Source organism: Ictalurus punctatus, chromosome 13, assembly GCF_001660625.3.
Source record: "Ictalurus punctatus breed USDA103 chromosome 13, Coco_2.0, whole genome shotgun sequence".
Taxonomy (NCBI): domain Eukaryota; kingdom Metazoa; phylum Chordata; class Actinopteri; order Siluriformes; family Ictaluridae; genus Ictalurus; species Ictalurus punctatus.
The window spans coordinates 1,638,702-1,664,554 of record NC_030428.2 but is presented as its reverse complement, the minus strand read 5'-3'; the positions used below and the strand labels follow the sequence as shown (position 1 = coordinate 1,664,554).

At 40.9% G+C, this 25,853-nt stretch overlaps 2 protein-coding genes and 2 long non-coding RNA genes across 14 annotated transcripts in view; 2 read left to right on the top strand and 2 right to left on the bottom strand.

Moving 5' to 3' along the window:
• Positions 1-25,853, bottom strand: part of LOC108273581 (pancreatic secretory granule membrane major glycoprotein GP2) — a 200,006-nt gene that overhangs the window by 14,222 nt on the left and 159,931 nt on the right. The gene's annotated exons all lie outside the window — the stretch shown is intronic.
• LOC124628837 (uncharacterized) lies at positions 356-2,014 on the top strand. The gene is made up of 2 exons (XR_006983557.2): positions 356-750; positions 1,476-2,014. It is a non-coding gene; the product is annotated as an uncharacterized LOC124628837 (long non-coding RNA).
• Positions 14,404-25,853, top strand: part of LOC108273573 (alpha-tectorin) — a 43,935-nt gene continuing 32,485 nt past the window's right edge. For all 9 annotated transcript variants that reach the window (XM_053685420.1, XM_053685414.1, XM_053685410.1 and 6 more), the window contains exon 1: positions 14,404-14,500. In XM_053685420.1, coding sequence (XP_053541395.1) covers positions 14,419-14,500 — 82 coding nt within the window. In that variant the 5' untranslated portion in view covers positions 14,404-14,418. The remainder of the gene's footprint in view (positions 14,501-25,853) is intronic.
• On the bottom strand, positions 20,297-20,990 carry LOC124628839 (uncharacterized). The gene is made up of 3 exons (XR_006983559.2): positions 20,910-20,990; positions 20,658-20,820; positions 20,297-20,564 (listed from the first exon to the last, which is right to left on the bottom strand). It is a non-coding gene; the product is annotated as an uncharacterized LOC124628839 (long non-coding RNA).

Below are 25,853 nucleotides of genomic sequence, written 5' to 3'. Positions count from 1 at the left end.
TACCACTTTATGACAACCTGACATAGCCTAACCTCTCGTCAGTTGAGCAGGTAGACGGAAGTGGAGCAATGTCAGCAATTTGGAGATATTTTAAGATAAGTGATGATGATAAAAGTAGAGCAGACTGCAAACTATGATCTGCTAAACTGTCAAGAGGAGAGGTAAAAAAAATAGCTCATTTAACTCAAGCAATTTGATCAAACATCTAAAGAATAAACATAAGAGTTCAAAGAGTTTGCTAATACTAGCAGCAGGAAACAGCAACAACCGACTTTGCAGCAAATGCTGGAGCAGCGAGAGAATATGTCCAGAGACAACCCATGGGCAGTAAAAATAACAGAAGCTCTGACCCAGTTCATTGCTCTTGATGACCACCCGTTGTCAGTTGTAGATAATACAGGATTTCGTCGTCTTCTTTGTGTACTTGAGCTGAAGTATGAGATTCCCAGCCGTCACCACATTACAGATACCGCATTACCAAAGCTGCATGACTTAGTGAAAAAGCACATCAGACTTCAACTTCACCACTGATATTTGGACTAGCAGTATCAGCCCAATGTCTCTTATAAGTTTAACAGCACAGTGGATTGATGAGGATTTTACTCCCCAGAGTCATTTTAGAGGTTTACTCCCCAGAGTCAAGCAATGCAGTTTAAGGGTTCGCACACTGGCCAAGCCGTAGCAGGTGTGTTTGATGACATGCTTCAGACATGGGGGATTCCCACAGCAACAAGAAAAAATACTTTTGCGGTAAGAATAAGTTTTATGTTTTATTGATGAATTAAATGCACAATAAAAGTAGTGCCTGTCTAGCACAGCATAGTGTAATTGTCTATAATAGTAATTTAACACCTAAAATTATCCTCTACAACTTTACCAACAACAAGAGTCACAGCAATTTAGTCTTGTCTAACAACTGCATAATGAAGCTTTATTTCCTGTTGTGTTGCCTATTTCAATACTGTAGGAGAAAACAAACTCTGATGGCACAAATACGTAGGTACAGGCAAAGTTTAAATATACAGTGTACTTAAGTTTAAATGTATAGTGTATAGTGTATAGTGTATTCATTAATTACAGAGATATTTTATTTCACTTTGTCATTTTAGTTTATAAGGTTCATGTAGCTGATTCAACAATAAACATCTGTTAAAATGTCACAGTCTCCTCTGAAACTATTGAAACTAATTCAATTGTTTTTACCGTAGACTGAAGACATTTGGGTTTAAAATGAAAAGATTTTTATTTCCTGATATTTGCAGATGTGTTAAACGACATAGAACATAGCACATAGTGTATCAGACAACCCAATTTGTAGGCAAGCAAAAATATTGGAACATGTGACTGACGTGTGTTTCTTGTTACCCAGGTAAGTCTTGTTAGATTGACTGTTTAAACAGTAAATAGTTCTGAACATCTAACAGCTTTATTTTTTAAAGAATACTAGAGAAATGTTTCCTTCATTTTTTTTGCAGCTCAAGGAGATCCAGTCTACATGTATTATTCCACACCTCTATCGCAAAATTACTTGCACGGAGTCACACAGTCGATTGGTGTCACAAGTTCCTCTCACACAAATCGCTGGAGCACGCAGCCCGCTCTGAAACCCAGAGCTTGCAGCGCGACATTGACTTTGTTTACTTTTACATGTACATTGGTGTGATTTCTGTCCTGCCTCCGTCCTCGTATTGTCATTGACCAATCTCCCTTATATGTCATCATTAGTCTCAGGTGTTTTGTGTTCATCTTTGATTATGTGTGTCATTTAAACCCCTTGTGTCATATTGTTTGTTGCGAAGTATTGTGTGAGTTTTCAGTATTCCAAACCGCTGCTCTTTGTTTCTGTGCCATAGTTTTGATCTTGTTCTCTCCCTCATTCTTCAATTCTGTTTTGCCTCGTTCATGCCCATTTGTCGTTCACCTGACCTTTTGCCTGTTCTGGCCACGCCTATGTTTCACGATATGGATTTGTTTGCTTATCTCTCATATAATAAAGCTCTTATCTGCATTTGCATCCCTCCTAACCTCCATTTCGTGACAGTTTGGGAATTCAAATATGATTTATTGCTAATGGACAGGGCAAAAGCACAGCAGATTTACCACCTCACCTCCTGAAACAGCGGAGAACGATTGCACCTGACGCTCTGGTGACAGTGGAGGCAGAGAGACTTGAAGATTCCTCACCATACCAAACAGCAGATTTTGTCCATTTCAAGCCAAATTTTCAGACTTGTGAGAAATGGTTGTGTGCAGCATACTGTATCACTTTCCCGAGCACAAAAGAAAGGTGGTTCAGGAGGAATTGGGTAAAATTACATAAATGAGAGGAATACAGAAGTCATTCGGCCCCAGTGTGCTTGTACACAAGCTGGATGGGGCAGTTCAAAATAAGTGTCTTACTTACATTTGTAGATGGAGCGATGGAGCAACATCCTTTTCTACCATGTTTTTGGCCACTTTAAAAATGCAACTGGTTGAGTAAAATGTAATTCACTACAAAAGCTTGAAAAGTTCAAGCAGGTAAATACATATGCGCAGCACTGTAAATGTAAATATATAGTCAATACTTATAGTTAATGTCATAGTCGTCCATAATAATTGTTTAAAAAGTCAAATGATCCAGTACAAAATTTCTATATCCTATAGATACAATATACAAATACATGAATACTATAATATACAGTATGTACTAAAACAGAGGTTCCCAACATTTTTGCTAGCTAAACCCCTTTTCAACATAAATGATCTGCTTTATGCCCCCTCTGAGAATTTACACGGGCTAATGTGAAAAAAGTGAACACTTTGCAGTATGGCAAGGTTATTATGGGCATTTCCTTATTTAGTGAAACTATACACACCACTTCAAATATGGCAGTGAGATGAGCGTGAGGAGCAAGAGGGGCTGTAAGGAAGATGTGTGTTAAATGTGTGTACTTCAACATAGAGTATGGTAGGTTTATACTATGCTTTCTCACCAGAGACTGATACCTTACTGAGCTTATATAGATTATCATATTATAATGCTTCATCGGTATTATAGATATGGGGTGATGATGTACCACTCTAACCTTGTATGTGTAATTTATGATTTATCCCAAAATCCTGAGATTGAACTATATATCCTGAGATTTTCTAAGCTAGTGTTACAGTAGTAAAACACTGAGAAGAGTTAAAATGGCCTTTTCTTCTTGACAAACTGGGAGTTAGTAAGTGTAAAAGTTTCTATTTCTTTGTACTGTTACTAAATTAATTCCCACTGGTTATTTAGGAAAAATTAAACCATGTTACAGATCCCTGTCAAGAACCAAAGCAAGTTAGACTAGTTTGACAACAGCATATTTAAGCTTCCTATGTTGGCTAAGTAGGAAACATTCTTAATTTTGTTCTTCTTATTCTTTTACTTCTTTTTGTTATATTGACAGAGCCAACACACCTGTTGTGTGAGAAATGGTGCAAGGACTGCCCATTTGATTTACAAAATCTCTTTCTCGATTGTATTGCACTTATTTTTCCTTTTTCCAGCACTGGGCGCTCCTACCCCTCCACCACCTGGGATAAAACCCAGAGGAAAGAAAAATGTACAAAAAAAAAGAAATGTCCTAGCCAAATGTTTCTCTTTGCAAGACACAAGGTTACTGTGTGCCTGTGTTTACTCCCCCAGTCCAAAGACATGTGTTGTAGGCTGATTAGCATCTCTAAATTATCTGTAGGGTGTGTGTTGTGATTGTGCACTGTGATGGGTTGGCAGCCCCTCCAGGGTGTCCTCTGCCTCCAGTTCCCTTGGATCAGCCCCAGTCTCCCCACACCTCTGTGTAGGATAAGCAATATAGAAAGTAAGTTAGTAAGTGTAAAGGTTTCTATTTCTCTGTGTTGTTACTCAATAAATTCCCACTGGTTATTTAGTAAAAATGAAACCATGTTACAGGTTCCTAAGAAGAATCACAGCAAGTTAGACTAGTTTGACAACAGCATATTTAACCTTAATTATGTTGGCTTAGTAGGTAGCATATTGTTGTTATTTTTCTTCTTATTATTATTATTCTACTTCTTTTTGTTATATTGACCAAGCCAACACACCTGTTTTGTGAGAATAGCGCAAGGATCACCCACTTTTTCTTGATTGTATTGCACTTACTTTTCCTTTTGGCTGATGTACAGCACTAGGCGTTCCTCCCCTTCCACTACCTGGGATAAAACCCAGAGGAAAATAAAATTTTTAAAAAAATTAAATCTCCTAGCCAAATGTTTCTCCTAGCAAGAAACGAGGTTACATGAATAGTGGATCTAGAGGAGCTGGTGAGAACTCTAGCTGCTGAATTTCGAATACATTGTAGTCTGGTTATGGACTTTAATTGTAGTCCAGTAAAAAGACAATGCAATAGTCAAGACATGTTTTTGAATTCGCCGGCACGCACTATAGAAATCTCGTTCCAAATTAAACAGGAAGAGAATTCTTACATGATTTATGCAAGTACTGAAAATCTGAAGTGTTTTGTATGTGGTGAGCGAGGACACAAGCGTTTTACATGCCCACATAAAGATGATCAGTGGCCATCTACATCACGTGGAAATGTGGAAAGTGAGAATCATCTTCAACAGGACCCGGAAAAACAAAGCACACAGGAGGAAGGTAGATCAGAGGAGGTGAGTGATGCTAATGTAGATGTTAGGAGTGTTGAGCAGCCGGTTAGTGGCGCTGAGATTGTAACTGATGAGACTGATAAGAGTGAAGTACAGGAAGGTAATGAAGGAATGTGTGAAATTAAAGCATCACAAGCAGGAGGCTCGGAAGATCATGAGCCTGATGAGATAGATGAAATGTCCTAATGTGCAGATGATGGGTCAAGAGATGAAGAACACTGGTCAGATACAGATATGGATAGTATGGCTGAAAAAGATTTGTATACCCTTGAAGAGATTAACTACTTTTTAGACAAGACAAAAGGAAAAACAGGTGTAGAACTCAGTGACTTTTTTTCAGATCCTGAAAAATTCATTGCACCTGTTATAATGGCAAGGAAAACTAGTAACTACGATGAGCTCTCACAACAGAAGAGATATCGACTAAATAAGCTTCTGACCGCTATTAGACATAGGAAACAAACAGGGAATGAAAGAATAACAAGGGCAAAGGCAAAGGAAAAACGCAAACACAATGATGATGATGACTAACTTTCTCTTATTACGTACTTTCTCTTTTGAGACTGAAAAGTCTAACCTGCTGAGCTCGATTTTAAATGAAAGAGTAAAAGGAGCTCTTGTAAGAAGTCACTTTTTAACAACACGAGACATGGATGCTCCCATTTCTTTCTTTTTTTTAACTTGCAGCATAAGAAAGAACAAAAGGAAATTATGTACGGTTTAAAAGACTGTAATGGTCGACACACCTCAGACCCTACGGAGGTGTGAAAGCTCGCTGTGGATTATTACTCAAACCTATATACTTCTGAAAATTCTGACAAACAATGTAGGAATTAACTGCTTTGCAACCTTCCCGCTCTATCGTCAGAGCAGAAAAACTGCATAGAGACTGGACTGACCTACGAAGAAGTCACAGCCACGGAAATGGGACTCTCTGTAGGCCGAGTACCTGGAATAGACGGACTGCCTGCTGAATTCTACAGCCATTTTGGCCTTTTCTTGGATATGACTATCTCGAAGTTCTTCAAAAAAGTATCACCGAAAAAAAACCTTCCCAAGAGGTTCCAAGTCTTTTCAACATTGTGTTTTTATGCAAAAAGTTGTACATGAAGTTTTGAGATTTGCTGGGGGGAAAAGAGGAAGATATGGCTGAAGTACTGCAGGACTCAATACCCAGTCTCAAGACATTTTCTGTATTGACCTGCACTTGTCACAGATTTGCTGGCATTTGTACTCAGACCTAGGTTTGTAAAATAATGTTTTTGGTTATTGGTGTGATTAATCCGTCCATCCATCTTCTATACCGCTTATCCTTTTCAGGGTCACAGGGAACCTGGATCCTATTCCAGGAAGCATCGGGCACAAGGAGGGGTACACTCTGGACAGGGTGCCAATGGTGTGATTAATTTTATACTTAAATTGTTATTGTTGCTTTTGTTCCATAGAGCACACTACTGTCTGCTAACAAGACATAGTAGTGTGTTGTGGCTATGTAGATGTTTGATGCTAAGCTGGTGGCATTGTCTTTTTTTCCACTTCTGTAAAAAGTGTCTTATTCAGGCATTCTGGGCTATCTGGCCAACAGGCCATGAACGGCAAGTCAAACTATTTTAAGACTACATGATTTGAATGTGACAGTGACCCCTTTAAGTCAGGAAATTAGCCTCTGCCGGACATCTGTGTTGCTGTAACATTAGGTACCAGCACTCAAGTGCAGCAAAAAGGAAAAGATGTATAGTTTGATATTAGCAAATTCCTGATATCAGTATTTGCTGCATGGGAGCTGTGAAATGCAAACCCTCCAACTGAATAAACTAACTATTGCTCACAGAGACAAATTAATTAGATGAACATTTCTCTTGGAAAGAATTAGTCTGCAACAAAGAGCTAAATGAGGTCCATTTACAGGATGTTTATTCACAAGTATGATAGAGTCAAACCAATCAATGTTACCAGAAGAAAGTGTTGGAAATAAAATAGACATGAAATAAACACGAGGTAGACCAAGTATGAGTAGTATGTAATTTTATTGAGAATTCACTGGGCTGGTGGGACTGTAAGAACTGACGTTCACCTAAGACAAAACACACACGGATAAGCAACGCGCAGGGGGATAACAATATATGTTTTGGTTAGTGCGGCAGGCCTCAGAGCGTAGGTGGAGTACGTCTGCACGCAGGCACAAGTTCAACTAAGAGACACACACACACACACACACACAGAGGCCTGGTGTATATGCAGAAAACAGAAATAAACTATTATAGAGTAATGTACATGCAAGCACTATAAAAAAGAAATACAGAACAAACATAAAACTTACTCATAATGTAGAGATGGTGTGTTTGAAGGTGTGGAGAATCCTTTCTCAACGAAAATCCAGTCAGGAGTGACACAGACGAAGGTCAGGTTATGTTTTAAGAGTGAAACCAGACAAAATATAAGGGTATTGGAGCCGAGCTGCATCTGCGAGATAAGGGGCTCTGGGAACGGCGAGGGCCGCGAGATAAGGGGCTCTGGGAACAGTGAACTCCATGGGATCAGGGTCGCACAAAAATGCTGATTAACGTACGTAATGGTGTTCTGGGACAGCTAACTCTAAACATATTGGTGTCTGGGTCAGCCTGACCCTAAGAAAACCGTATAAACAGGAGAGCTTCAGCTCTGGTTTTTTAGATCACCCTTGGGACATCTCAACTGTGTGGATCTCATGGAACAAATAAACTTGGACCCTTGCTTCTTCTCACTCACTGGCTCTCGGTGTCTTACTTTCTACCGTCATCTGGTTAATTCAATTCAATTCAATTCAATTTTATTTGTATAGCGCTTTTTACAATAGACATTGTCTCAAAGCAGCTTTACAGAAATATCAACATGGTATACAGATATTAAAGTTAATATATGTGAGTATCTGTTTCTATGTTAAATATTAATTGTCTTTGGGTAATAGGCAAAAATTGATACAACAAAAGACTTGAAAAGGCTGACAAATCCAAAACACAATCCAAAATCATAATCAAGAAATAGGGCAATGTCACAATACCAGGAATCAGAGACAGCATCCGAAACAAAAGGGTAAGGCAAAGGCAGAGACATGATAAACAAGGCAGGGTCATACACACAACATGGCTATCCAATACAACAATGGCTTGGAATTTATAAAATTGTTGGGGCAAACTACAAGGCTTTACAGTGGGTTTGTGAGTCCATGTGGTTCCTATAGTGTATGACAGAATCTTAGATTTAAAACACAGTGTTAAAACACAGTGGCCACTTTGGGTTCGCTAATTTGGTGCATGTTACATGTAGCTCACACCAATTGGGAAACTTTTTAAACAGATGTACATCGGAAACACCAGTGTACATGTCTATCATCATCAAATTCTGCTGAACTTTGAAGAACAAAGCTCAGGAGGAATAAACAATGGACTGTGAGATGAGCTATGTGACCTCGGGCTACTACTAAAACCAGGACTTGAGACTGCAGTATTGTCTGATGCCGCTGGCCGGAAGAGAGTGCGCGGGACACAGTGTGTGAGGCAGCAGAAGCGCGGAAAACGAGCTGGCATTCGTGCTAGGCTAAAGGCCAACCCAAGCTGTCTGGCTCTACCATCCAGAGTTTGCTCTCTTGACAATAAACTGGACTTACTCAGTCTACAACTAACTACTCAGCATGATATCAGGGACTGCTGTGTTTTCATTTTTACAGAAACATGGCTCAATGACAGCATTCCGGATGCAGCCATTCAGCTAGCCAGGCAAACCACATATCATGCAGACAGGATAGAAGCACTGTCCAGTAAGACTCGTGGTAGTGGTCTTTGTGTTTACATAAACAACAAATTCTGCAGGAATGCCGTTGTGGTCTCAAGTTACCGTTTGTCACTGATGGAGTTTATGACTGTGAAATTGAAACTGCTTATCAGTCAATTGTCCAATTACTTTTGGTCTTGTGAAAATGGAGAGACTTTGTAATAAATATCTGAAATTCCTAAATAATTAACCCATTATTTTTTGTTAAACACCTTGAATTAAAGTTGAAACTCTACACTACAATCACACCTGCTACATCTGATTCCTTCATTTTGCATCCACTGTGGTGGTGTAGAGGCAAAATTCTGAAAATTGTGTCACTGTCCAAATACTTATGGACCTGACTATATAATGTAAATGGTGCTTTTTGCACTTTGGAGGGACCACTTCCAGCTCAGAGATTTTAGCGTAATGGAAACTCTCAGTGGTTTTCCTTCAAATAATCTAATTTTCAAACTGTCATTGTATTAGCAACGATTCATGTTAGCACGTAAATACATAAAAGTGGTCATAAATGTTTGTAAATGAACATTAATTGATTTAGTAAGCCAAAACTTTTTACATTTTAGAAATTAAATGCTTAGGTGACACACAACCTTTGTACATGTGAATAGGAAACTTTCATAAAAAAATAGTCATATTGTATGTTTCAAGGTAAAGTTGCATAGTTTGAAACAGCTGCTAAAGCTGATGAATAAAAAAAGTCTGCATAACTTATAAGGAAGTGCTTAAAGCAGATAAATTTTTTTTTTTTTGGGGGGGGGGGGGGGGTTAGCTGGGGTTCAAGATAGCAAAGAACTTGGAAACCTCTAGTGTAGTACATACTGTATATTTATAGTAGTCATGTCTAAAGTGTCTATACGATATATAAATTTTGTATTCCGGTATTTTACTTGTTAAACAATTATTATAGACTACTACAGCATAAACTATATAATGTCGACTATGTAATTACAGGTACAGTGCCTTGGATAAGTACTGACCCCCTTGAACTTTTCAACTTTTTGCAGTGAATTTTACATTTTACTCAACCTGGTGATACCTGGTGATTCTTTACTCACATAGACAGTTGCAGTGTCATTCTGCAGACACAATAACTTATTAATTACAGGGGGCAGTAGTGGCTTGGCGGTTAAGGCACTGGGTTACTGATCGGAAGGTTGGGGGTTCAAGCCTTAGCACTGCCAAGCTGCCACTGTTGGGTCATTGAGCAAGGCCCTTAACCCTCTCTGCTCCAGGGGGGGGCATATCATGGCTGACCCTGTGCTCTGACCCCAACTTCCTGACAGGCTGGGGTATGTGAAGGAAACAATTTCACTGTGCTCTCCTGTATATGTGATCAATAAAGACTCATTTTCATTAATTCATCATTGAATTTATCTGTCTATTAATTTATGAATGTATTAAATTGTTAATGAATTTATTTTAAAATATGCAAATTATAAGGAAGTATGATTGATCAAATCAGGATTTGGGGAACAACAATGGTGCAAACAATGGTGGCTGATAACCTAAGATGCACTGGAACAGGGTTAGCTGGGTGGCGGAATGTCGCAGTTCTGTGCGTATTCCACCCACGGGAGGAAGTGACTCCAGTCCTCCGGATTGGTGGCGCAAAAGGTTTGGAGGAATCAGAGGATTTCTGATTGGCACTTTCTGCCAATCATTGGCTTGGGGGTGGTAAGCGGAAGTGAGGTTAACGGTGACTCGCATCTTCTCCATGAAACTGGCCCAGACTCGGGATGTGAACTGGGGACCCCTGTTACTCACAATTTCCTCTGGGATGCGAAACACATGCTGGAACATTAGGATGGGTGTGGCAGAGGCAGAAGGAAGTGCCGGAAGTGGAATCAGGCGTAGGGACTTTGAAAATCGGTCCACGACCACCAGTATCACCGTGTTGCCTTGTGACTCCGGCAGGTCCATTATAAAGTCCAGAGCCAGGTGAGACCATGGGCGTGCAGGTATGGGGAGCGGTACCAACTTTCCAACTGGTAGGGCACGGGGCGCTTTTGTTTGAGCACAGGTGGAACATGAGGACACGATGCGCTGTACCTCCCTAGGAATGTGGAGCCACCAATATTTTTCGTCCAGCATTTGGTGAGTGCGATGGGCTCCCGGGTGCCCCATCGCTAGTGTTGAGTGAGCACAGCTGACAAGTTCTAGACGGTAATGTCTTGGCATGAATTGTTTCCCTAGAGGACAGGCTGTTGGGATTCGTGACCTGGAGAAGCGAGCTAAGGCTTGATCCAGGGCCCACTCTATGGTGCCCACAATGCAGGAGGGGGGCATGATATACTTTTCGTGGTCTGCCCGACCTTCAGGAGAGTGGATACAGGACAGAGAATCAGCCTCCGTGTTCTTTGTTCCTGGCCTGTATGACAGTGTGAACTGGAAGCAGGAGAAGAACAGAGACCAGCGTGCTTGGCGGAGCGTGAGCTGTTTAGCAGTCCTCAGGTACTCTAGATTTTTGTGATCTGTATAGATTATGAACGGGTGGACGGCGCCTTCCAACCAGTGCCTCCACTCTTCTAGGGCCAATTTGACTGCCAGGAGTTCCCGGCTCCCCACATCATAGTTACGTTCTGCAGGTGACAGCTTTCGTGAGAAGGCCACGGGTGCAACTTGGGTCTGTCCCCAAACCTCTGAGACAGAATGGCCCCCACTCCCATCTCAGACGCGTCAACCTCCACAACGAACGGTCTGGAGGGATCCGTGTGTCGGAGCATGGGGGCTGTGGTAAATGCCCGCTTAAGCTTCTCCAGGGACTCCTGGGCATGGGAGGTCCAAAGGAGACGCCGAGGTTTAACCCTTAGGAGGGACGTCAGGGGTCGTGCGATTTTACTAAAATCTCGGATGAATCGCCGGTAAAAGTTCGTGAAGCCCAGGAAACATTGCAGTTCCTTGATGGTTCAGGGAGTGGGCCACTCCACCACCGCCCTTACCTTGCGTTGGTCCATGGCGACCCCCTCTGGACTAATGACATATCCCAGGAAAGTGATGGTGCGCTGATGGAACTCACACTTCTCAGCTTTCACATACAGCTGATATTGCAGCAGGCTGTGCAACACTTTTCGGACATGCTTGGTATGTTCGTCAAAGGACGTCGAGTATATCAGGATATCATCGATGTAGGCGATGACGCACCACCCCAGTAGGTCCCTCAGGATGTCATTGATTAAGTTTTGGAATACTGAGGGAGCGTTAGCGAGCCCATACGGCATGACCAAATACTCATAGTGCCCGGAGGTGGTGCTAAAGGCCATCCGCCACTCATCTCTGTCCCTGATGCAGATCAGGTTGTAAGTGCTGCGTAAGTCTAATTTTGTGAAAAAGGTTGCAGACCTTAGCTGTTCAAGGGCTGCGGGCACTAGTGGCAGGGGATAACGGTACTCCACTGTCACCTGATTGAGACCCCGATAATCGATGCATGGTCGACGGCCCCCTCCTTTCTTCTCCACGAAAAAAAGAACCCAGCGGACGAGGGTGACGTGGATGGCCAAATATACCCCTGTTAGAGAGCTTCTTGAATGTACGCGTCCATGGCCCGATGTTCTGCTTGGGAGAGCGGGTATACTCGACCCCATGGTGGGCTAGCTCCGGGGAGGAGGTCTATGGCGCAGTCATAGAAAGGGCCCATCAGGCAGTGTCGTAGACAGTAGGGGGACCATTTGGTCACCTGTTTGTCCACCCAGGATACCTGAGGGTTATGACATTCGAGCCACGGTAGGCCGAGAATGATGGGGTGCCGGGTGGAAACCGTGACATACAAGACGATGGTCTCATAGTGAAGGGCACTGACTTGCAGGGTGATTGGTGCTGTGCAGTCTGATATGACCCTGCCTCCTATTGGGGACCCATCGATGGATTGACCTCCTATGTGGGCACTGGCGAACGGTGTGCGTGTTTTTGCCGCAATAGAAGCACAATGACTCTCTGTGTCATCTCTCTCTCTCCTCCTCACGGATCTGGGCCCAGCCGAGCTGCATGGGTTCCGCTGGAGGTAGTGGCTCTGGTGGCAAGGGGCTCCACAGTGCGGGATGGTTCGTACGGTGAAGGCGGTCCAACCATACTGCCAGGTCGATGAGATCATCGAAGGTTAACTGTTCGCCCCGGCTCTCAAAACCAGCTCGGGATTGAGCCCCTGGTCTTCAGTGCCGGCTCATTCTACCCAATCCTTGCAGCAATGGTGCAGAACTCCAGAGCATAGTCCACCACGTCACGGGAGCCCTGCATAATCACAAGGAGCTCTTGACCGTTCTCCCAGCCGTCAGTGGAATGATCGAAAGTACGTTGGAAGCGGGAGAGGAGATCCGCTAGTGAGGGTCTTACCCCGCCTCCTCGTGCCCACTCCGCCGTGGCCCACTCCAGGGTGCGTCCGGTGAGTAGCTCCATGAAGTGCGTCAGCTTGCAAACTTCCGGCATTTCCAGGTGGCTCTCAAAAAACAGGGTGCACTGAAGCATGAAGCCCTTGCATCTTTCAGGCATGCCGGCATAGCGCTCCGGTGTGGGTAAGGGCAGATAGTGCACAGCCGACATGGCTGGAGCAGGCGCCGCGTGCGCTGATGGAGCATACGCGAGGAGGGGCGATGGATGTGGGAAGGCAGCAGCGGAAGGAGCCACGGTTTGCGTCCCGGAAGCGCTTAGATGCTCCAATCGTTCGGTCAGGCGTGATATCTGTTCCTGCTGCACATTTATCACTCGGTTCTATTCGTAATAGGCACGTGACCATTCCGAGGCGCCCGCTGCCTCCATAGTAAGTCGAAGTAATCTGTAACGTTACCTAGCAGGGAGACAAGCGTGGGCAAACCAGCAGCAGGAAGCCGCGAGTTCGCCATGCCATAACACTTACAAAGGTGGAGAATTTGAATCAGTGTTATATGTGAAAGTCTTTACCACTCATTGAGTTTCTGTGATGTGGCTCTGTTGAGGAGTTCCTCCCTGAATGTAAAAAAATAAATAAATAAAATAAAATCAATTACACAGTGAAACTGTATTTCAAAAGTCTAACAACAATGAGGTTTAAAATTAAAAACACACTAAAAGTTATTACAATGTAAAATATTTTTATTTACACTCACCATTACCTGTATTAGGAACAACTGTACACCTGCACATTCATGCAGTTACCTAATCAGTCAATCATGTTGGAGCAGCACAATGAATAACAATGATGCAGGTACAGATCAAGAGTTTCAGATAATGTTCATGTAAAATATCAGAATGAGGAAAAAGTGTGATCTCTGTTACTTTAACCGTGACATGGTTATTGGTACCAGATGGGCTGGTTTGAGTACTTCAGAAACTGCTGATCTCCTGGAATTTTCACACACAGTAGTCTCAAGAGGTGCGAAAAACCAAAAACAATCTGTGAGCAGAGGGTCTGCAGGCTGAAACACCTTGTTGATGAGTAAAAGTGTAAGATCTGTTTAGAGTTATACGTAACCACATAATTGGTAGACTTTTCAGTCTCAATTTCATAAAATTGATGTTATGTGTCAGATATCATTTCTTTAAAAATAAATAAATAGTCTCTTTTTACAACAATATTTAAAATGACATTATAGGATATTGTTTTAAAATAAAATTACGCCCACTAAAAACAAAATAATATTTAATTAGGTATATATGTACACACAAACAACAACAACAAAAACATTCTTTAGCCACGATAAAAAGTAATAATTTTCCCTTGAAGTACTCTTTATTTGGCATTATTGACTAAAAGGTATACAAATGCCTGTCCTACAGTGGTGCAAATATATAAATAAAAATTCAATAGTAGAGACACAAACTGACTCATCACAATTTTTCTCACCACAGTTGCACAGCCCTCACTCTAGACACTGTCAAAATTTTTTGTGAAAATATGAAAAGCAAAGGTATTACCCTGTTACTCAATTCTAAAAAACTGTGTTCTCATATGTGTTAACTTTCTCCTGTGTCAGCGATAATATGTGAGTTAATATGTCTCTTTTTCCCATTCCAGATTCAGTGCTATTCATGGGGTGTTCACTTCTGCAATGTCTGGCTGTCCTGCTCTTTATGAGTAAGTCCTTTTTTGTTTGTTTGTTTGTTTGTTTGTTTGTTTGTTTGTTGTAACATTATTACAGAAAGGTGTTGGGTATTATATGTCATGAATCTACACAAAATAGCCCAAATAAAAGCCCTTATAATACGACAGGGCTTTTGAAAGGTTTTAGCAGACAGGGAACCAAAAATAAATAAATCAATAAAATCCAAACAGCCTGTCAGTGTGGTGTGTTTTTATTAGCGTAATTCAATTAATTCATTGAACTATTCAAATATTAGGGGAAATCATTTAAATGTTATTGAAGCCATATAAATTTTCATATAATTTCCATAATTATGCATCCTTCAGGGTCCCTGGGCCCCACTTTGGGAACCGTTGTGATACAGAATTTATCCCTTATTCTCATACACATCATTTTCATACATACACTAAGCCTTGAAAGAGGTGAATAAAACACAATGGTGAAGAAAAAAAAAGTCAGAACAAAAGAAATAGCTCAAAATCAGTGGTATGAGGTAACGGAAACTCAGTCTCACAGGTCCTAAAAAGGTATAGGTGTGAAAGTTAGACGAGATGCAAGGTCAGACCTGTCCCTTAGAATGAATACAAGTCAAGCCATACAGTTTAGTATGGAGCACATGGCAGGTGATAATGTTAGAGCGGTTCAAAGTTAGGATTATTTAATAGTTTTATTTTCATATTATTCATACATGTGATAGTTTACATTCTATCAAGTGTTAATTTACAGGTTAAAACATCTAAATAACCATATCAACCGATTCCTTATATTAAAATGACTAAAAATGTTTTACTCTCTTCCAATTGAGATGTATTTGTTGTTATTCCAATTAAGCTCTTAATTAGATTTTTACCAGATTATTAGGCTGCTTGTATACTTAGCTAATGACAGAATGTGAGATTGTTTACAAAATCATTTTGGTCTGTTTCAATAAATTTGTATGAGTTTACACTGCTTTAGTTTTGTTTTTGAACATTCCTTTGTACTTGCTAGCACCATGACTACTGCCTAAGAAGTAAGGTACAGCCCTGGTTCCAGCTCAGAGTTCTGGAGTGGATACTTGTGGAGTGGATGATTATATTCTGAAATCAAAATGAATATTTATGAAAACTCTCTCTCTCTCTCTCTCTCTCTCTCTCTCTCTCTCTCTCTCTCTCTCTCTCATATATTAGGTTTGGAGGCAACAGGATATGTACATATCTACTAACAGGTAAAGTTTCACAAACTGTGTATCTCTGAGGTGTATCATTCATTTGTACTGTTCATTATTTTCTTCTTAGTCTTTTTGAGTTAACAAGAAATGAATGGATACTGTAAATCATGTTTATCCCACAGAGTTTTTTTTTATTCTGGATTGTGATTGGTCAGAAGGTGGTGAATAACTTTCTATAACAGCTGCTCTGTGTTACGCCACGGCGAACTCGGGGCCACAATACTCAAAGGGCGGCGCCGCTTACAAACATGGCGGACAAGGACTACATTTCCCGGCCATGCCCGCGCTCAAGTTCACCTGAGTATTGATCATCAACACCTGTGCGGCTCATAAGTTATAAAAGGCCTCATTAACCTTCGCGCCCTCATGAAGTAAACGCTCAGTTCTCATGACTCAGTTGTGTTACCGAGCTTTTAGCTTTCGTCTAGATTTTCCCGGTTCTTGGACTTTCCTGCCTGTTGTTTACAATTATGATTCTTTGCTCTGTCTCATTTGGATTGTTCGCCTGATTGCCTGACTTTTGCCTGTTTCCTGTGTTTCCTCTTACGTTGCTTTTGTACATGCCACCCTGCCCATACGCGCTTGTCTCCAGCAGGTATCGTTACAGATTACTTCGCCCACTAGGGAGGCAGCGGACACCCCCGAGTGGCAATGCAGGATTTATGAACAGAATTGAGCGATCGTGTTGTAGCGGGACCAGATATCGCACTTACAAGAGCAAGTCTCACATCTGAATGTTGCTGCTTTTCCGTCTGCTACAGCTATGTACCCCAGACCACCTCAGAGGAGGCGGTGTCAGACCCTGGCTAGCTGAACTCCTCTCCCGTTTCCAGCGAGCCTTTGATCATTCCCCCGATGGGTGGGAGACAGGCCAGGAGCTCCTGCGGCTCAAACAGGGCTCACGTGATGTGGTGGTTACGCCCTAGAGTTTCGCACCATCGCAGCACGGAGCGGTTGAAATGAACCAGCGCTCACAACCGCTTTCCAGCAGGGGCTGAACCCTGAACTGGTGTGAGAATTAGCCTGCCGGGGCGAACAGATATCACTCGATGAGCTCACAGAGCTAGCTATACGGCTGGACCGTCTCCGCCGTACCAACCTCTACACGCTGGGCCATCCACTGCCTACAGAGTCGGTTCTGCCAGCCAAACCCATGCAGCTAGGGCGTGCCCGGACTCATGAGGAGGAGAGGGAGAGACGCCGGCACAAATCGTGGTGCTTCTATTGTGGCAAGGACACCCACGTCATTTGTCAGTGCCCCCACAAGAGGCCTTGAGGGATCTAAGGGAGTAAGGACAGCCAACCTCTGCATCGCCGGGTGAGTCTAAACCAATCTTATTCTGTTCAGACATTTGAGTTATCTATATTGCTAGAACACTCAGGCCAGGCTTTTGTTCTTTCCGCGCTAGTTGACTCCGGAGCGGCCGAAAACTTTATAGATGAGAGGATTGTGCAGAAGCTCGGCCTCCCTGTATGTCCCCTGCTCCGACCTCGAGCACTGCAATCCATAGAGGAGTGATTTCCCACAGCACGTGGCCCATTAACATCCAAGTCAGCACCCTCTACCATGAAACCATTTTATGCCTTACTGTTTCCACCAGACATCCCGTCATTCTCGGCCTACCCTGGCTAGCGCTGCACAACCCTCAAATCTCTTGGGCGAACCAACAAATTACCCACTGGTCCTCGTATTGCTTGCACAATTGTCTGAGGGGCCCTATGGTCCCTGTGGCCACGACGACGGTTGAGACCCCCTGTCCCATGTCCCGGTTAAGGTCCCCCCTGAATATAGTGACCTCCAAGAGGTGTTCAGTAAGGAGAGAGCCAGTAACCTTCCACCTCACCGACCCTACAACTGTGCCATCGACATCCTACCCGGGGCCAGTCTACCTCAGGACCATGTGTACTTGCTCTCTCAAGCTGAACAGCAGGCCATGGAGCAATATATCCAGGAGGCTCTCCAGCAGGGGTACATTTGACCCTCCACATCTCCCACGTCAGCCAGCTTCTTCTTTGTGGAGAAGAAAGGAGGGGGCCTTCATCCATGTATAGATTATCGGGGACTCAACCAGGTGACAGTGAAATACAGATATCCTCTCGTTCCCTCAGCCCTGGAACAGCTACGGTCTGCGGCCATTTTTACAAAGCTGGACTTGCGTAGTGCCTACAATCTGATCTGCATTAGGGAGGGGGACGAGTGGAAAACAGTCATCTGTACTACCGCCTGACACTATATGCGCAGGTATGTTTTCCAACAAAAGATGCTTTGGAATAATTAGCAAACCCATGCAATTTTGTTATACATTTGTGTTGCATGCAATATTTCCTCTCTCAGCCATGCGATGGACAATTGTTCAGAAGACGCCGATCTGTAGATGTCTACGACTCAGCTGCAATTAGTATGGGATTCTGATCTGTTTACAGTTGATGTAACAGTACTACTTTTTTCTTCCGTTTTATTCTAGGACTAATCAAAGTAATGCTTTGCATTTAAAAAAAAAATCATCATGAAGGCAAGTGGAGTTAAAATTAAATTACAGGTATAGTAAATAAATATCCTGAAAAGTTGCATATGTGATTTCAAATATGCTTTCTTATCATTAAAAATGTTAATGAATTATTTTTTGTACTGCCTTAATTTTTTGTCTAATCATTGATGATAAATCTCTCAAGCATCTTATTCTTAGTATAGTTATTATTACAATATAATTCATGATTTAAAAATAAATAAACTTTGTGTTAAAATTGCACTGTGACACAACAGCATTAATCAAAATGAAACACTTAAAAAAAACTGCATTTGACCTGATACATATTGCAAATGCTTAAGGGCTAATTCTGGTCCATTAGTATTTGGATGGTGACACAATTTTTGTCGTTTTGCCTCTGTACACCACCACAATGGATTTGAAATGAAGCAATCAAGATATGATTGAAGTGCAGACTTTCAGCTTTAATCCAATGGGTTTAACAGTTTAACACTTAATTGTCTCCACATAAGTCAATCCTTCTGCTATCTTCATATTTTGTTCCTTGACAGCATTTATTCTTACTCGACAACCTCCATACCCCACACTGTTTTCCCCTGCAATTGCAACATTTAGGTTTCACTCCTTCCTGACACTTTCCATATTCATGGTCCCTCCACATCTTGCACAACACTGTTTTCCTTTACATACTGACACCAAATGTTAGTACTTCTGACAGTTAAAGCTGGGGTGGAATATATGGCCTAACTACATAACTCATTACTCCAATAAACACTTTTTCCTCTTCAATATGTAGCATAACTAAGAGGCTATCCATCCTCTCCTTATTTTGAGTGTATTTCAGCCACCTAGAGTCTATTATTGTTGCTCCCGAAACACTTTTCTTAATTACATCAGTAGAAACGTTAGTGGGCATTCCTGTGATAACTCCTCTCGCCCATTTCTTCTGTCCCGCAACAATACATGAAACATTTAGCCCTTAAAATTAAAGAATTTTAATCCTAGGGCTGCCTTCTGTTGTTTGCGGCCTTTTCAAAACAAAGTATCTTACAATCTCGCAGCATCTTAGCACTTTCGATGCTTCCTACTGTTTTTCAGCACCTTTGAAAGTTTCAAAGGATTCAAGTTGTATACTGTTTCTGCCATGAACTTTACAGATGATTTTCTGTGAAGTTCTGATGATTTTCTCTCTCACTTTCTGTTCCTGAAGTTTGACTCCAGTCTTTCCCTATTTTGCATTTTGCTACTAAAGTCCACACTCTTCTTGTTTCTTTCATTTTCATTTTCCCTGCCACATAACTCTTCTTCCATGTCCGGATCCCTTCCTGAATCTATGCAACTTCTATCCACCTCAACTCGAGTCACAACCCACTGTTGCCAACCACCAGCCACAACCTGAGGCAGCACAAGCCTCCTACCAAATGCTACCTCACTTCTTCTGTTAAGATACCTGTGTATATACCTGGGCATGTGGTACACAAGTGTCCGCTGGCGGTGGATAGTAAAATTACTTTACAAAAATCTGTTACAACATCAAATGTTAGAATATACTTCACAAATCTCAGTATATACTCCTAAATAAAACTAACTTTAATGGTAATTAATGGTATGTAATTTATAGCTTCCAACTTCTAAAGTATTAGGAGGGAGACGAAGAAGCTTCAACAAAGGATAAATGTACAAAGCTTTAACTAGTAGGAAGCTACACTGTGCCTGAAATTATAAAAAAAAAATTCACTAGTAGAACACTCAACATACAACATGTAACATGAACACAGATAATCCCTAACATTTTCAAACACTTGGTGACATGAAATTATTTGCGGTTGCTTGGTAAATAACCATTTATTATTTTTTTTATTAAATGAACAATGTTTTTTGTGTGTATATGTGAACAATGTGTATTTTTTTATTTTTATGTCATGTGTTCACTTAATGTATTTGTGCTGTAATTGTTCTTAAGTTCTTTGTTTGCTTTGGAAATGTTTTTTTTTTTTTGAACTTATTAAATATTATATTTATTAGTAATGACAAAATTGTAAACACAACTTAGAGTACATGAGGTGTAAAGACGATAAAAACAATAAGAATAAAATGCTTGAAAGATTTATTATGACTGATTAAGGCAGCACAGATGAGTATAATCACTTACAAGATGTTATGAATTTTAAAAAGCTGAATTTTAATAGTTTGCATTTATGTTTAAAGCAAAGCAATACTTAATGATTAAAGATAAAACAAAAATGAAAATAAAATGATAGAAAGTTTAAAGCAAACAAATCAGAATTCCATGGAAATGGCAGCTGAATCGTAGAAATCTACAGCTCGGCGTCTTCTGTAAAGACCTCCAGTGCACGTCTGAGAGAGGAAATGAGAAAATAAATGCATGAATTGCAAATGAAAATGGAATTCCTAATATTCCAAAGCATGACTCTAAACATGCCTTCATACCTGTGCACAGTTGCCTGTCTCTAGCAGACAGAGATGGACCTGGCAGTGCAGGTAGATCTTGTTGGAGAAGCCGGTGAATGTGAACATCCTGAAGGAGAAGTAGCTGGTTGTGGAGACACCGTTCTGCAACACCGCCACCGTGCCATCATTGGGGTTCGGACACCTGGAGAGAAGAAGACATTACTTTTCCGCAAGTTATCTGATAGGTACAAATAGGTAACATTTTTTGTCTCTTTTTTTTCCCCCACGTACTCGTTACTGATCAGGTCCCAGCGGACGGAATAGTCAGTCTGGTTGAAGGGCGTGGCCCAGCAGCTGTCCAGCACAAGATTGGCAATAGGTTAATGTTATGTTATATAAATAAATATGCTGTTTAATAATGTATTATTGTTTTTTAAATGAAATACTATTCTCTAAAGCTTGTACCAACATCTAGCCACTAAAGGTCTTAGCATATTCCACACAGTGAAGAAGTTTAGGTGGTCTCCCCATGCAATGTGATGTAAATGTGGAGACAACAGACATCATGTAGAGGCTTTGTTTGCCTTTTTGTATACATGGCAGATAAACATGCTACACGACCAATCTGTTACTGATCCTCATGGACAAGGTGTGTCCAAACTGATTCATAGATGACGTTTATTTTAACAGCTCATGAATGTGGTTTTGTCTTCTCACAACCCTTTCAAACATAATTTCTCCTTTATGCTGGAGCTTTGTTTTTACCAGTCATTTTTTACCTGGTTTTCTGTTGAACTGCACTTTGTATGTTGAACTGTACTATAAAAAACTGCATAGTACATTTAGGTTTGTACTGTACAAAGGATGCTACATTAGCATGCTACACTTATGTTGGGGAGAAATAATAGTAAAATGAGAAAAGTACCGTAAGTATTTGGGCCGCGCGTTGTAATGTACCCACAGGCACAGCTATAATCTCCATTTATCTGCCTACAGACTTCATCCCAGGAACAAATCATACTCCCACAGAGTGCTACAAAGAGAGACAAGCAGAAAGACATAATCACACTATAATTTTATTACCAAACTGTGGTCAGATATTCATAAATTAAACTATCCAACAAAGCTTACTTACTCAGTTCTATAGTATAACTATAATAGTATAGTATAACTATAAAAAAAAAAAAAAAAAAAAAAAAAACATAATAGAGTGGATTATTTTCCTATAACAGCATGTCCCAGAGTGTTCTGAGCGGGACATTTAGGCTGTGGTTGATTGATCGCCATGTCAATTAGCTGTGGATATTTAAATCCCATGCTCTTTCATCTGGTTCCCATTGCGAGGGGGGAAATTGTGACACCCAGTTGCTATTCGCGATGCTGTCATTATTAGCAAGAGATACAGTGGAGATGAATGTGTTAGCTCAGGCCTTTGTAGACTTCTAGCCTTGTTAATTTAGTATTGCTTAGACTGTGTCGAATATCCTACTGCCCTACTATACAGTATGCGAAAACAGAACACCAAAGAAGCAGTATATCTGAATTCTTAGTATTCATAAAACAGTAAGCAAGAAATACCCAGTTGACCTACTGCTTTTGTCAAGAAAGACTGGACATTGTGTATACTACGCTATCCCAACAGAAAGTCCGGATTGTATTCATGCTGAACACTTATACTGATCAGTGTCTAATGTATCAACGGCCAAGCAGTAGGTACTGAATCAAAGGCAGTGGGTACTGTCAAAGTATGTGATTTCGGACGCAGCCACAGGGTGTTCCTCAAACGGTGTTCCTCATGTTCTGCAACGTCATCAAGCGCCATCAAAGGCTGTCTCAATTTAAATGATGCTTGGAAGGCAGCCTTCTTTTTGTGGCCTTCATTTTGAAAGATGTATCAGTGTATCCTTTGCATCCTGCAATCACCCACAATCCTTTGCACACATTCCAAAATTCACGAAAAATATGGTGTGTAAGCACTGGGCTCCCCCAAGTTTGTTATAAAATGTACAACCAAAAATGTCTTCCGAGATGAAAGCTTTCATGTTTCCTGTTGTTTTGTTGTAAATTGAATATTGCCTATGTTATAAACCATAGACATATAAATACATAGATGCCTCATGTATGTCAACATCACTGCCATATTGGTCCGGGAAACTTGCCATAAATCTCATAACTGGATAGGAGAAAAGATGCCTGACTCGTGTGCAGTTTGACGTTGTACTGTACAAACCTTCACACAATTCAAACAATAAGAATTACCTTTCACAGGTACGCCTTTGCAGTTGTTTCTGGTTGTAGTTGGTATTTATAACATTACGTTGACAGCTAACGTTACGTTACGTTGAGTCGGGCTATTAATATTTAGGGATAACTATAGTCAGCTATGAAAGCTGAGACTTCATAAGAAATCATATAAATTTTATATGTATATTTGTATTTATACATCTATATTATAAACCACTCGGAGACCACAAAAGGTTGTTATATGATTCATGCCGTGACCACGGGGGGCATAAACCTTCATGATGTAGCTTTGCATACTAACTAAGCTGTGTCTTCCAGCAGCACGCCTTGTTTTCAACCAGCCCAAAAGAATCCATGTCACACCCCTCTTCATCTCCCTCCATTGGCTTCCTAAAGCCGCCCATATCAAATTCAAGGCCTTGATGCTGACGTACAAGACATTATCTGTAGCAGCACCTCCTACCTCAACACTCTCCTTGAGGTTTATGTTCCTTCACGCAACCTGCTATCAGTTAACGACTGACAACTGGTAATGCATACTCAGCGAGGCATGAGGTCCCATTTCAGAACCTTGAAACTAACTGTCCCTCAATGGAATGAACTTCCATCCTCAATCCGGATGTAAGAATCTGTTACTATCTCCAAAAACGGCTAAAGACAGACCTCTTCTTTGAATACTTTACTAACTTTGTCCCCTGAGGTGTTTAATGAAGCAAAGTTACTGTTTTCACCCCAAAGTTGATAATTTGCCTACATCTACAATTTAGTTATTTAAGAACAACATATATTTTTTAAACTGTTTAAATTGACATTTGATGTTGTGGAACAAACAGAAAAGAAATTAGTGTCTGACCAATCAGAATACAGATTTCAACATCACTGAGGGATAAACATGATTTACAGTATAAACTGCATTTTGTTCTTGTCAATTAAAAGAAGAAGAAGAAAATACTGACCTGTAAACTGAAAAGCCCAGCGACCAGGGATATTGACAGCTCAGAAGTGTCATGTACTGGAATGGTGACAAAACTGTTGTGCTCCATGTCATAGCCAGCCTAGAAAGATCAAATGTAAATTATACAGATTGCACCCGTCATGACTAACACATGATAACTGAATCTCCAGACAGTTTTGTCCCTTACATGTTTCCATTGTTTAAATAAATAATTGCTGTAATTCTTAAATGATTAATGCATTTTTTTTTTTGGTTAAAGCCGTTTATTTAAAGCTGAAAGTCTACGATTCAAATCACATCTTGCTTGCTTCATTTCATATCCATTCTGGTGGTGTAGAGAGGCCAAATGACAAAAATTGTGTCACTGTCCAGATAATTATGGACATGACTGTACATGAGTGATATGGGTTTACATGTGAAAAACTTGTGATAATACATTTCAGCTTGTTATGTCCTCAGTGTGAACTCGAGTACACGTGATTAATGTCAAAAATAAAACCATATATATCCTACATGTGAAATATTCAAATGTCAAATAAATTAATTGCATTAAAGACATTCCATGTGAAAATAAGGAGATAGTGTGAAAAAAGAATCATATTTGAAAATGAATTAATTTAATGTACAAGTTCAACCCCCTGGTTTTGTACTCACATAGAACTGGGAGTAGGTTTTTCCAGCGTACTTGAATGCTTGCTGCAGTTGAACTGTTTCATATTGTCCATCACCGAGGGACAGTTGTGTCGCTCCAGGTCCCACAGGGAACAACGGTGAAGCTGAAACAAATCAGTACAAAACAATGTCTGAATTTCAGAGATTCATTTTGCACATCCTGTCGCTCGCTCATGTGAACATGGTGTGACTGGATAAACCTTATACAATCTTTAATATTTAGGCATCCTAAGTATGCTGAAGTATGTGCTTTATGGAGAAGGTGCAGAAACCCAAATTTTTTATTTTTTTTTCCATCAGTTGTGTTCAACTGCATTGTTCCACCAGAAAGGGCAAAATTTCTAAATCTTACATTCAGCAGCTTTAATAAGACCAAATTATCATTCATCTCTCATCTGTTATAAATGTATCTGTGGCTATTTCAAGACATGTTAAAAAAAGGAAGTCATGTTTACATTTTTATATACAGTGAGGGAAAAAAGTATTTGATCCCCTGCTGATTTTGTACGTTTGCCCACTGACAAAGAAATGATCAGTCTATAATTTTAATGGTAGATTTATTTGAACAGTGAGAGACAGAATAACAACAAAAAAATCCAGAAAAACGCATGTCAAAAATGTTATAAATTGATTTATAATAAAAAATAAAGTCTTTGATAAATCCCGGAGAATTCTTCACAAAAGCCTGATTTTATATATATATATATATATATATATATATATAATTCAGTAACCAGTATATATATATATAAAGTAGAGGTGATGCTGGGTCAAGCAACGCATCTCTAATTGGACAGTGGAAGCAATCTCACTACGCCGCTGGGCATAAGGGCTCATTCCACTAGGGGGGAAAAAGTGAGTACACCCCTAAGTGAAAATGTCCAAATGTCCATCGGGGTATCCTTACAGGAAGTGTGTGCTGCTGCAGGGAGGTCTACACCACACACATTCATTCATTATTACAGCCTGGATATTCATTCCACCCCGGGCTCGAGTGTCTTGCAGTGACCCTCCGGCTTGGGTCTTTTGGAACAGGCCGTACCCTCGGTATGAGGGAGTGGGTATTCTCGTTCCCATAGAGTTATGCAAAAAGCAACATGGAGTTCCCTTTAAAAGGGAAGGGAACAAAATGTTGCGTAGCTCTGTCATACTGGGGTATGCCTGTGAATTGTGTCTTCGCTTCAGATAATAGAGGTTGATGGTGCGGTTCACAGGTGCCATATATATATCACGCGACACGCTTAATTGCCACGTCACCGAATCATGTCAGGCCTATAAGTAGGCATGATTTTACACAAGCTTCAGATGCCGGTCGTGTGCAAGGGGCGCTCCCAAAGTGTTATGTTAAATGCAAAGTCTCGTTC